General features: G+C 51.4%; 1 protein-coding gene across 1 annotated transcript in view; it reads left to right on the plus strand.

Moving 5' to 3' along the window:
• The window catches only part of CUX2 (cut like homeobox 2), a 323139-nt gene that overhangs the window by 261991 nt on the left and 47722 nt on the right, over positions 1-13426 (plus strand). The window contains exons 5-9 of the mRNA XM_025402227.1: positions 1543-1677; positions 3603-3726; positions 5556-5632; positions 6655-6721; positions 8484-8532. Of these exons, the coding sequence (XP_025258012.1) occupies positions 1543-1677; positions 3603-3726; positions 5556-5632; positions 6655-6721; positions 8484-8532 (452 nt within the window). The remainder of the gene's footprint in view (positions 1-1542; positions 1678-3602; positions 3727-5555; positions 5633-6654; positions 6722-8483; positions 8533-13426) is intronic.

Genomic DNA, 13426 nt, shown 5'->3' on the forward strand with positions numbered 1-13426 from the left:
AATTAGCTGGGCATGGTGGTGCACACCCTTGATCCCAGCTACTCGGGAGGCTGAGGCAGGATCACTTGAACAGAATCTCACTCTGTTGCTGAGGCTGGGGTATAGTAATACAATCTCTACTCTCTGCAGCCTCGACCTCCCAGGCTCAAGTGATCCTCCCACTTCAGCCGCCTGGGTAACTGGGACTACAAGCATGTGCCACCATGCCCAGCTAATTTTTTTTTTTTTTTTTTGAGATGAAGCCTTACTCTGTCCCCCAGGTTGGAGTGCAATGGCGCCATCTCGGCTCACTGCAACCTCTGCCTCCCGGGTTCAAGTGATTCTCCTGCTTCAGCCTTCCGAGTAGCTGGGATTACAGGTGCCTGCCACCACACCCAGCTAATTTTTTTTTTTTTTTTTAGATGGTTTTTTTTTTGAGACGGAGTCTTGCTGTGTCCCCAGGCTGGAGTGCAGTGGCACGATCTCGACTCACTGCAAGTTCCACCCCCCAGGTTCACACCATTCTCCTGCCTCAGCCTGCCAAGTAGCTGGGACTACAGGCGCCGCCACCACGCCCGGCTAATTTTTTATATTGTTAGTAGAGACAGGGTTTCACCGTGTTAGCCAGGATGGTCTCCATCTCCTGACCTCGTGATCCGCCCGCCTCAGCCTCCCAGAGTGCTAGGATTACAGGCGTGAGCCACCGCGCCCAGCCACCCAGCTAATTTTTGTATTTTTAGTAGCAACGGGGTTTTACCATATTGGTCAGGTTGGTCTCGAACTCCTGACCTCAGGTGATCCACCCGCCACGGCCTCCCAAGTGCTGGGATTACAGGCATGAGCCACTGAGCCCAGACTACTTTTTAAATTTTTTTGCAGAGATGCGATTTTGCCATGCTGCCCAGGCTGGTCTTGAACTGCTGGGTTCAAGTGAGCCTCCCACCTCAGCCTCCCAAATTGCTGGGATTACAGGCGGTAGCCACTGCACTCGGACAACCTTTTTTTTTTTTTTTTTTTTTTTTTTTTTGAGACGGACTCTTGCTCTATCACCCAGGCTGGAGGGCAGTGGCGTGATCTCAGCTCACTGCAATCTCCACCTCCCGGGTTCAAGCGATTCTCCTGCTTCAGCCTCCAGAGTAGCTGGGACTACAAGCATGAGCCACCATGCCTGGTTAATTTTTTTGAATTTTAGCAGAGATGGGGTTTCACCATGTTGGTCAGGCTGGTCTTGAACTCCTGACCTCAGATGATCCGCCCACCTTAGCCTCCCTAAGTGCTGGGATTACAGGCATGAGCCACCGCACCCAGCCTGGTCGACTATTATTATTGTTAGTATTATTCCCAGCTGGACAGGACACCCACACCCTGGAGAGAGCAGATGCTGCCCTGAACAAGTGCCTGGACGAGCCTGCTCCCTCGTAGAGCAGAAAGTCCATGCTATTTCCTGCAAGCCAGCAGGGTGACTCCAGTGGCTCCTGTGGGGCCTGCCAGGCCCTGCAGCCACAGTCCAGGTGTCCCCATCCATCAGGCCCTCATCATCCCTGTCTTTCTCTCCCTGCACAGACCCCGTGCCTGTGTTTGAGGCGGCGCGCGGCCTAGACGACAGACTGCAGCCCCCCAGCTTTGACCCCAGCGGGCAGCCCCAGCGAGACCTCCACACTTCGTGGAAGAGGAACCCCGAGCTCCTCAGCCCCAAAGGTACTGATACGGCCTTCTCGGCGCATCTACAATAAACAACCAGGCTGCAGATCTTCAGAGCCAAACTCGGCCAGCCTTGTTGGGGGGTGGCTGGGGCAGGGAACTGGGCAGGTGAAGGCCTTTGGTAACCGTCTAATTCCTGGGTGTATATTGAGCCTAGCACTGGAAACGCAATTGGGAGTTAAAGAGAAAAATCCTGCCCTTGTGGTGATGATCTTCTAGAAAGGGAGACTGTCAGTGAACAAATTAGTAAGACATATAGCGTGGCAGGTGGAGAGAGAAGTCAAGAGACCCGTTCAGGTTCCCACCCTCCATGGCCAGCCCCAAAGCACCCTCTGCCCCTGTGATGAATTCAGCACCAAAAGCACCCACCAAGCCCTGGGATGAGCCCCCACAGGGCCTGCCAAGGCGGACGTGATGCAGGTGAGGCCAGTGATGGCTGAGCGTCCACATGTGCGCCCTCCACAGTGGGGAGGGGAAAATAGTCTGGCAGTCCTTTGCTAAGTAAAACACAGGCTCACCACATGACCCAGAAGTACCACAGCTAGGTGTGGACCCCAGAGAACTGAAAACACGGGCTCAAAACAGTGTACACAAATGTACATGGCAGTGTTACTTATAACAGCAAAAGCAGAAACAACTCAAGTGGCTTTCAACAGCTGAATGGACAAACAAAATATCCATAGAGTGGAGTATTACTTGGCCATGAAAAGGAAGGAAGCACTGATCCATGCTACAACATGGGTGAACTTTGAAAACATGGTGCTGGCCAGGCGCGGTGGCTCACGCCTGTAATCCCAGCACTTTGGGAGGCTGAGGCAGGTGGATCACAAAGTCAGGAGTTCGAGACCAGCCTGACCAACATAATGAAACCCCGTCTCTACTAAAAATACAAAAATTCGCCTGGTGTGGTGGCACACACCTGTAATCCCAGCTACTTGGGAGGCTTAGGCAGGAGAATTGCCTGAAACTGGGAGGCGGGGGTTGCAGTGAGCCAAGATCGCACCACTGCACTCCAGCCTGGGCGACAGAGCAAGACTCCATCTCAAAAAATAAATAAATAAAAAGAAAACATAGTACTGAGTGGAAGATGCCAGACAGGAAAGGCCACATAATGTACGATTCTGGTGGTGTGAAATGTCAAAACAGGCAAATTCGTAGAGACAGAAAGGAGATTGGTTGAGTTGTTTAATGGGTACTCTGAGGCCCTGTGGGTCATTCCTTTTGGGGCAGTGACAATGTTCTGGAACTAGTGGTGGTGGCTTCACAAAACTGTGAATATACTAAATGTCACTGTAAAATGGTGCTTAAAATAGTGAATTTTGGCCAGGCGCGTTGGCTCACACCTGTAATCCCAGCACTTTGGGAGGCCAAGATGGGCAGATCACTTGAGGTTAGGAGGTCAAGACCAGCCTGAACAACATGGTAAAACCCCATCTCTGCTAAACAAACAAAACTTAGCCAAGCATGGTGGCGGGCACGTATAATCCAGGTACTCACGAGACTGAGGCAGGAGAATTGCTTGAACCCAGGAGGCAGAGGCTGCAGTGAGCTGAGATCGCACCACTGCACTTGCAGTCCAGCCTGGGCAACAGAGCGAAACCCCGTCTCAAAAAAAAAAAAAAAAAAAAAAAGTGAGTTTTATGTGACGTATATTTTACCACAATTTTAAAAGTATAATAAAGCAGGCCCCGGAGGTATGAGCAGGCAAAAGAAGCTCTGCATGTACTGACACTGGTGTCACAGTGGAAATGACCTGTGTGCTGAGGACACGGGGCCCGCAGGGCCCCACAGCTGCACTCTCTCCAAGGCCCGAGTTTGGGAAATTGATCGCAATCGATGATCGATCCAGTTTACAGGAAGCCGCTCTGGCTGTCACGTTGCTCTCTTGGCAATGGGGGTTTTCCCTCTTTTTCTCCCTGCAGAGCAGAGAGAGGGGACGTCGCCTGCCGGGCCCACGCTGACCGAGGGAAGCCGCCTCCCAGGCATTCCCGGGAAAGCCCTCCTGACAGAAACCTTGCTGCAGAGAAATGAGGCGGAAAAACAAAAGTGAGGAAGGGAGGGTGGGTGGGAGGGAGGAAGGAATGGGCAGGGCTCCTGCTGCCCCACCTGGCTGGGTCATGGACAGGGAAAGTCTCCTACCAGAATCCAGATGCAGGCTGGAGACCAAGATGAGGAAGGGCCGAGGGCTTTGGACTCCAGCCGGGTCTGGGTTCAAGCTCCACCGCAGGAACTCAGTGGCCAGCCCTGGGCAAGTCACATCATCCTCTGAGCCTCAATTTCCCCCCCTGGTAAATGGGGCTAAGGGTGGTCCATTCCTCAGCATTCTCTAGAGAAACAGAACTGGTAGGATTTTTTTAATGATTAAGACATGTACTTCTAGGACTTAGCTTATGCAGTTATGGGAACTGCCAGGTACAAAATTGGTAGAGCAGGAGTTGGTGCTGCAATATTTTTAAATTTTATTTTACAATAATTAGAATGTTTTAGAGATGGGATCTTGCTCTGTCACTCAGGCTGGAGTGCAATGGCACAATTATAGCCCACTGCAGTCTGTAATCCCGGCACTTTGGGAAGCCAAGATAGGAGGATTGCTTGAGGCCAAGAGTTCAAGACCAGCCTGGGCTACAGAGCTGGAGTGCAGGGTGCAATCTTGGCTCACTGCAACCTCCGCCTTCCGGGTTTAAGCAATTCTCCTGCCTCAGCTTCCCGAGTAGCTGGGATTACAGATGTGTACTACCACACCTGGCTAATTTTTGTATTTTTAGCAGAGACAGGATTTCACCATGTTGGCCAGGATAGTCTCAAAATCCTGAACTCAAGAGATCCTCCCGCCTTGGCCTCCCAAAGTGTTGGGATTACAGGTGTGAGTCCCTGTGCCCAGCCACAAAAAAAAAAAATTTCTATATATATATATATTTTATATATATATATATATATTTTATATATATATATTTTATATATATATATATATATATATATTTTTTTTTTTTTTATTAGCCAAGCATGGTGGCATGCACCTGTAGTCCCAGCTACATGTAAGGCGGAGGCAGAGCAGAGGATCACTTGAGCCCAGGTGGTTGAGGCTGTAGTGAGCTATGATTGTGCCACTGCACTCTAGCCTGGGCAACAGAGCAGACCCTATCTTTAAATAAAAAGAAAACGGGCCGGGCGCGGTGGCTCATGCCTGTAATCCCAGCACTTTGGGAGGCCGAAGTAGGCGGATCACTTGAGGTCGGCAGTTTGAGACCAGCCTGACCAACGTGGTGAAACCCTGTCTCTACTAAAATTACAAAAATTAAGCTGTGTGTGGTGGTGCATGCCTGCAATCTCAGGTACTCAGGAGGCTTAGGTGGGAGAATTGCTCGAACCTGAGAGGCGGAGGTTGCAGTGAGCTGAGATCGGGTCACTGCACTCCAGCCTGGGCGACAGAGGAAGACTCCATCTCAAAAAAAAAAGAAAACAGAGGAAATGTTACTCCCCCAGGACAGTATCAGTAATTCACAATATTGAGGAACTACTAGGGGCTAGGCACACCAGTGAGCATGCTTCACAGCACCCCCTGAAGCAGACCCTATCAGAAACCCCATTTTAAAAATAAGGAAACTAAGGACCGGAGAGGTTGCTTGCTACTGTAAATTTTTGCCCCTAAAAATCCAGGCAGAAACTAACAGGGGCAACCATGACAGGGCCCACATAGGCAGTGGAGCAGCGGGACAGCCAGGTGCCTGAATGTCGTGTCTAAGGACTTGCAGAAAGACAGAGGTGCAGGTTATAGGGAGTGGGCAAGGGGTAGGAAGCAAGATGGGGCTTGACTCGGGGGCCCCAGGCAAGGCCTGTCCCTACAGCCAGCACAAGCAGGCCTCGTCTCTTCGCAGGGGCCTTCAAGAAGTACAGATCACTTTGGCGGCCAGACTGGGGGAGGCAGAGGAGAAAATCAAAGTCCTACATTCAGGTATGTGTCAGCACCATGTGGCCCAGAGAGAGGACTGGGAAGGGACAGTAATGCTGTCAGCGAGGGGTCATGGCTTGGGGTCTGCCACATCCAGGTGTTTTAGAATCAAGAGGGCAAAATGGGAGTTTGGGAAGAATAATCTTACCCAGTGGGGGTCCAAGCCTCTATGCCCCAGAGGCTACATTGCTGTGGAAAGAGGATTTGAGACAGAGTTAATTCAGGTGGTGGCCAAGCGTGGTGGCTCACACTTGTAATCCCGGCACTTTGGGAGGCTGAAGTGAGAAGACTGCTTGAGCCCCAGAGTTTGAGACTGGCCTGGGCAACATGGCAAGACCCTGTCTCTAATTAATTAATTAATTTAATACAACCCCTGCAGTGGCCAAAACACTACCAAGCCACTGACTTAGAGGAGGCATTGGGGAGGGGTGAGGTCTGGGGCAAACTGGAGAAATGAGGCCTCATCTAAAGAGACAGCCACTGCTTAGCACCAGCTGGGCACTGCCATATGGTCCCCTGTGGCCAGGCCCTTCCATTTGCCCAGAGAAATTAGAAATCTGGAGTTTGATGAATCTGTTCATTGTGTGGATCTTCCCTGTCCTCCGGCCTGCCAGGTTGGAACCGCGGGGTGGTTGAGCACATGGATGGATGGCCCTGCCCAGGTCCTGAAGTGATTTAAGGATGTTGAGGGGCTTATACCCCAGGTCATGGGGCAGACAGCACCACGCCTCCACCCCTCAACCCTGGCCTGGGTCCCCTGAGCTTCTAGGCCCATGGAGAGTACCTCATCCGCCCTGCACTGCCCACCCCAGCCACTGCACGTCCTTCTCACCAGCCTGAGCCCCTCTAGGGGCAGGAAACTCATTGCCTGTCACCAATTCTGACTGAGAGAAAGGTCTCCGTCACTACCCGAGCTCTCATTCTGCCTGCTGGGCTTCGCAGAGGGAGTGGGCTCCACCTCCCTGGGAGACCCAGCTCCTTCCCACTTGGAGGTGGGGCCTTACCCTGCCTCTGCTTTCTCCCAGCGCTAAAGGCTACACAGGCAGAGCTGCTAGAGCTGCGGCGGAAATACGACGAGGAGGCGGCATCCAAGTAAGTGAGCCCTGCTGAGGTGTACCTCCTCCCTCGGACCCTCCCAGTCAGGCCTCCTCCTTCGGACCCTCCAGTACTTGCCTCCACCCTCTGACCCTCCAGTACTTGCCTCCTCCCTCTGACCCTCCCAGACGTGCTGCCTCCCTCTGACTTTCCCAGATAGGCCTTCTCCCTCTGACCCTTCCAGACATGCCTCCTCCCTCTGACCCTCCAGTATTTCCTCCACCCTCTGGCCCTCCCAGACAGGCCTCCTCCCTCTGACCCTCCAGTACTTGCCTCCTCCCTCTGACCTTCCCAGACACGCCTCCACCCTCTGGCCCTCCCAGACAGGCCTTCTCCCTCTGACCCTCCCAGACACACCTCGTCCCTCTGACCTTCCCAAATACGCCTCCTCCCTCTGACCCTCCCAAACACGCCTCCTCCCTCTGATCATCCCAGACACGCCTCCACCTTCTGGCCCTCCAGTACTTGCCTCCTCCTTCTGATCCTCCAGGACTTACATCCTCCTTCTGTCCCTCCAGACATGCCTCTTCCCTCTGACCTTTCAGACATGCCTCCTCTTTCTGACTCTTCTCCTTCCTCTGACTCTCTGCTGGAGGCCCCCATTTCATTAAGCACCCCTGCTCCTCACCCCCAAAGGCACACTGCTGTCATTTGCTATGCCACTTGCATACCACAGCCATAAATAATGTTCTGGGACCTGGGCTGAGCAAGGGGCTGCTTGGTGGCAGCCTGCCCCTTTGCCCTGGCCCCCTAGGACTGTCCCCACTCCCCAGCTCCACACTCCAATCCTCAGGGCTGAGAGGCATTCACCTAAATTACTCTGGACTCAAGCGTTTATTTAGGCTTTAAGAAATCATTCCTTCTGCAAACACTTATTGAGCACCTACTGTTTATCCAGTGCTGTTCTGCATCCTTGGAGGAAACATGAGAACATGACCCTGTCCTCAGTCAAGGAGAGGAGACAAAAACTGATGTGCAGTGATACATTTGTTCATTCACACATATTGAGCACTTTCTGTATGCCCAGCACTGTTCTTGGCACATGGCAAATGCTACAAAGGGAAGAACTGGGGACGGGAAAAGAGAATGACAAGAAGGAGTGGGTCCTTTATCCAGGGTAGTCAGGGAGAACTCCCTGGAGGAGGTGGCTTTCAGAATGAAGAGAAGGCCACGTGAAGAAAGCAGGGAAGGGTGCTCCAGGCAGCAGGAACAGCTTGAGCCAAGGAAGGCCCTAAGCATGCATGAAGCACGTGTGTGGCCTTGAGTCACCAAGTGCTCCCCACATGCCCCCCACATCTCCCACCCCCTGCTAACAGAGGGGACACCTCTCCCAAGCCCCTCCATGCTGGCAGTCTGGAGGGGGCTGGGCAGCGCAGTAAACAAGTGACCACTGGGGACAGTGCAGGGCGGCCTCCCAGGAGAACACTGTGATCAGGATTTTAAAGCCGAGGGCCGTTTTCTTGAGGAAGGGCATTCCAGGCACCACCGGGACAAAGGCTTGGAGGTGGAGTTCAGAGAGGGCCCCTGGGGGAGAGGGGAGGCCAGACTGCCTGGAAGAGGTGCAGTGCTGACGCGCTACTCCCTTTTCCTCACAGCCTAGGCTCTTTTCTCCCCAGCCCAATTTCTCTCCTGTAGCAAGGCTGGAAGGGAGTGCCTTCAGCCCTTCCCTGGGCTCAGGCAGGGGCTGGGGGTGTCAGGAGGGGCGGAGGCCTGGAGCCCGCTGGAAGCCCTTCCTCAGGGCCTCATCTTTGTGTCTCAGGGCAGATGAAGTCGGCCTGATCATGACCAACCTGGAGAAAGCTAATCAGGTGAGGAGGCGCAGTTCCCGCCCGTGGGTGCCAAAGGTTCCCTCTGCCTGGGGTGGGGGTCTCGGGCCAGATGAGGAGGAAGGGACGGAGCTTCGCCAATATTTATTCAACTGTGGGTCCTGTGCATGCCAAGTGAGGGAGCCAGGAGGGATCTGGGCCCCAGGCCCTGCCCTCTCCAAGCTCCCAGGGTGGGCCCGGGGTGGGGGTTGGGGTAGGGAATACAGACAGACACACTTGGAAATAGAGTGCTCCAAGCAGCAACAGGCAGGAAAGGGCCCCTGACCCAGACTGCAGGAGTCCAGGAAGACATCCGAGAGGAAAGGATGTGGAGCTAAGACCCAAAGAATGAATGACAGCGTATCTAGGCATGGATTCTAAGTGAGGCTCCTGCATCCTGCCTTCCTCCAGCTCAGAGGTGCTGCCATCTGGTGGGCAGAGTCAAGCAGAACTTTAAAAGAAGGGCGACCACAGCCAGGGGGCTCTAGCCCAGAGTCTTGCGTGTCCACCACATCTGTCCCCCAGCTTCCTGCAGTGCCACCAGCCAGAGACATGGCCAGGAGAGGCCAGCAGGGCCTCGAGCCCTCTGTCCCTAGGCCCATCTTCCTGTCTGTAGGGTGGGAGAAGATACCCACCTGCCCCGAGGTCTGCGGGCCCTCAGGGAGAGAGGTCATTTTCCCCAGGGGCAGTTAAGAGGGGCCTCTTGGAAGAGACTTTGTAGCTGGGTTTCAGAGTCCTGATGCTGTTCCCTGAGGGAGGGCAGCCAGGTAGAAGGCTCAGCAGGGGCAGAGGCCCGAGGTGTGGCTCTATGGGCACAGGGTGGGGGCACTCCCTCCTGCAGAGGAGACTTGGATAAAAGGGTTGATTCTATGTCCCTGGGAAGCCACCCGAAGGTGCAGGCCTGGGCTGGAAGTGCTGAGACTCTATGAGCCCCTACCCCTATAGAAGCAGTGTCCCCTAGGAGGGTCAGGAAGGCCAAAGACAGGGCGAGGTCACAGTGGTGGTGGTGACCGCAGTGGTTTCCCTGGGCTTAGGTCCAGCATAGTTTTCTTTTTTTTTTTTTTTTTTTTTGAGACTGAGTCTGGCTCTGTCGCCCAGGCTGGAGTGCAGTGGCCGGATCTCAGCTCACTGCAAGCTCCGCCTCCCGGGTTTACACCATTCTCCTGCCTCAGCCTCCGGAGTAGCTGGGACCACAGGCGCCCGCCACCTCGCCCGGCTAGTTTTCTGAAATGACCATTAAGTGAGCCCCATTTTGTATAGGCTACATAGCCTTTTTAGTGTGATTTTTTGAATAGGTAATGCATTCATGTAGTTCAGAACTCAAGAAGCTACACAAGGGCCTGTCTTGGAAAGTCCAGCCCTCCTCCCAGTTCTCTCCTGCAGCAGCCTCTCTTAGCAGCCCCTGGGTTCTCCTTCCAGAGATGGTCAATCCATTCACAAGCCCACGAATATATCTTTTTTGGGGGGGCAAGGGGGACTGGGTCATACTCTGTCGCCCAGGCTGGAGTGCAGTGGCACAATCACGGCTCACTGTAGCCTTGACCTCCCCGGCTCAGATGATCCTCCCACCTCAGCCTCCCAGGTAGCCAGTTATCTGGAAACAGAGGCTTGCACCACCACGCTGTGCTAATTTTTTGTATTTTTTTGTAGAGACAAGGGTTTACCATGTTGCCCAGAATATATCTATTTTAACCAGTGCCCCCTTTTTGTTGAGACAGGGTATCACTTTGTCATCCAGGCTAGAGTGCATTGCTGCAATCACAGCTCACTGCAGCCTCAACCTCTGGGGCTCAAGCAATCCTCCTGCCTCAGCCCCCCAAGTAGCTGGGACTACAGGTATGCACCACCACACCCGGCTAATTTTTATATGTTTCGTAGAGATGCGGTTTTGCCATGTTGTGCAGGCTGATCTTAAACTCTTGAGCTCAAGCAGTCCACCCTCCTGGGCCTCCCAAAGCACTGGGATTAGAGGTGTGAGCCACTGTGCCCAGCCACCCCTTTTAAAAACAAAATAATAATATACTATGTATACCATTGTGAACCTTACTTTTTCCCTGTCTATATCTTTGAGCTCCTTCCGTATCAGTATAAAAAGCAGCTCCTCTGTTTTACAGCTGTGTGCTGTTCCTCGGCAGGGTGCCCCATCGTCTAACCCAGGGGAGGGCAAGCTTTCTGTAAAGAGAGAGTAAATATTTTCAGCTGTGCAATCCATACAGTCTCTGACACAGATTTTCAACTTTGCCATTATAGCATGAAAATATAGACAATATGTAAGTGAATGAGCATGGCTGTATTCCAATAAAACTTTATAAGAACGGGCAAGGCTGCACACAATGGCTCATGCCTCTAATCCCAACACTTTGGGAGGCCGAGGTGGGATGATCACTTGAGCCCAGGAGTTTGAGACCAGCCTGGGAAACATAGGGAGACCCCATATCTACAAAAAATTTAAAAATTAGCCAGGCATGGTGGTGTACGCCTGTAGTCCCAGCTACTCAGGAGGCTGAGGTGGGAGGATCACCTGAGCCTAGGGAGATGGAGGCTGCAATGAGCTGTGATCATGCTACTGCATTCCAGCCTGGACGACAGAGTGAGACCCTATCTCAAAAAATAATAATAATAAATAATAAAATAAACAATCTTATAGTACTTGGAATAGAAAGCATAGGAAGCATTTCTCATAATGTTTCTCCTAAGTCCAAAACTAAAACCCACACATTATAGAGACGTATGGAGAAGAAAATAAATGTCACTCTATTAGGTTTTTAATCTCTGTATTTATTAATACTATTTTAATGAGGATGCTGGGGTACAGCAGATCCATATTATTACTTACAGGATAATAACCACACCAGTTTGCCCCGATTCTTATTCCTGGGGTGAGAAAATGAGAGCCAGCTGTCATCCCACATGTACTTGAGTTTGCCCCAATTCTGAATCTAAGTGTTCACCTAGGGACCTTCTGAGAGAGGGAGGGAAAGAATCTACCTCCCAAGTGTCATGTGGACAGAGACAAAGACCTGGCTTTTAGTCTTTGGAATGGAAACACATCTCTTGAGGGGGAGATAAGACTAGTAGCTTTTTTTGTTTTTCTTTTCCAAGAGACAGGGTCCAGTTCTGTCACCCAGACCGGAGTGCTATGGCAAGATCATAGCTCACTGCAGCCTCAAACTCCTGGGCTCAGGGGATCCTCCCAAGTAGCAAGGACTACAGGTTCATACCACCACACCCGTGATTTTTTCTTCTTGTTGTTGTCGTCGAGATGGGGTCTTGCTATGTTGCCCAAGCTGGTCTCAAACTCATGGCCTCAAGCAATCCTCTCACAGTGCTGGAATTACAAGCATAAGCCACCATGCCTAGCCCCAACTAATTGCTTTAAAACCCAGCTTGATTGTTCAGGGTCTGTCTCCGTGCTGTGTGTCTCACCCACCCTTGATGTCTAAACACATAAACCTCCAGGGAAGGAAACCTCTGGGGTTCTCAGTAGCTGATCAGCCATGAGTTGAATTTCCAAGCCTTGTCCTTTAGTCCAGATCTCAATTTTCAATCAGATATGCTCAGAGAGCCCTAACTGTACAGAAGCATAAAAATATTTCCTTTACAGCCCCACACACCAGGAAACTCTTCCTAAAACAAAATTGAACCGTTTCTGGAACAAGGCAAGATACGTATAAATAAATAATAAATTCAAATGTGAACATGAATGTGTGTGGGTCTCAGTATGCATACATTGGGCATAGCATCCTGATTGTCAAGGTCAGTATAGAGTTAAACATAATCACTATGACCTGCATTACCAGCCAAAGGTAAAAATACAGCCACAGCTCTTTCAATTCTCTAAGTAATGGCTCCAGTAATATACCCTCATGATGTTAACAAAGTTAGCCAATTATTGATGCATTTATATGTGCCAGGCACCAAGCGAAGATATGTACCAAATTGCATTTGGCCAAACCACTTCATTTGCAGAACAACCCTATGAGATAGTTGCCTTTATAATCCCCATTTTATTAATAGGGAAACTGAGGCTGGGGAGATGAATCCTCTTGCCTAAGATCACATAACCAGAAAGCTGCAAAGTCAGGATGTGAGCCCAGATTTCTCTCCAAAGCCACAAGGTTAAATGTATTAACATTTGGGTGCTTCCTTCCAGGTAGAAATTTGAAGAGTTGAGATCTACCAGCTGGGTGTGGTGGCTCATGCCTGTAATCCCAGCACTTTTGGCAGGCTGAGGTGGATGGATTGCTTGAGCCCAGGAGTTAGAGACCGGCCTGGCCAACATGGAAAAACCCCATCTCTACTAAAAATACAAAAGTTAGACAAACCTGGCAGCACACACCTATAATCCCAGCTACTCAGGAGGCTGAGGCAGGAGAATTGCTTGAACCCAGGAGGTGGAGGTTGCAGTGAGCCAAGTTCGCACCACTGCACTCCAGCCTAGGCAACAAAGCAAGACTCTGTCTTTAAAAAAAAAAAACACACACAAAGAAAAAGAAAGAAATCTACCAGCTGGGCACAGTAGCTCAGGCCTGTAATCCCAGCACATTGGGAAGCCAAGGCAAGTGGGTTGCTTGAACCCAGGAGTTCAAGACCAGCCTGGCCAACGTGGCAAAACCCGTCTCCACTAAAACTACAAAAATTAACCAGGCATGGTGGTGCCCACCTATAATCGCAGTTACTCAGGAGGCTGAGATGGGAGGATCGATTGAACCTGGGAGTTGGAGGCTGCTGTGAGCCCTTATTGCACCACTGCACTCCAGCCTGAGTGACAGAGCGAGACCCTGTCTCAAAGAAAAACAAAAAAAATCTACCATAGACCCAGTTTAGTGAACTGTTGCATTCTGATTTTAACCACTCAAAACCCCTTTTTGTTAGATGTTTTTATTGCCCCCCATTT

The sequence above is a fragment of the Theropithecus gelada genome, chromosome 11, assembly GCF_003255815.1.
Source record: "Theropithecus gelada isolate Dixy chromosome 11, Tgel_1.0, whole genome shotgun sequence".
NCBI lineage: Eukaryota > Metazoa > Chordata > Mammalia > Primates > Cercopithecidae > Theropithecus > Theropithecus gelada.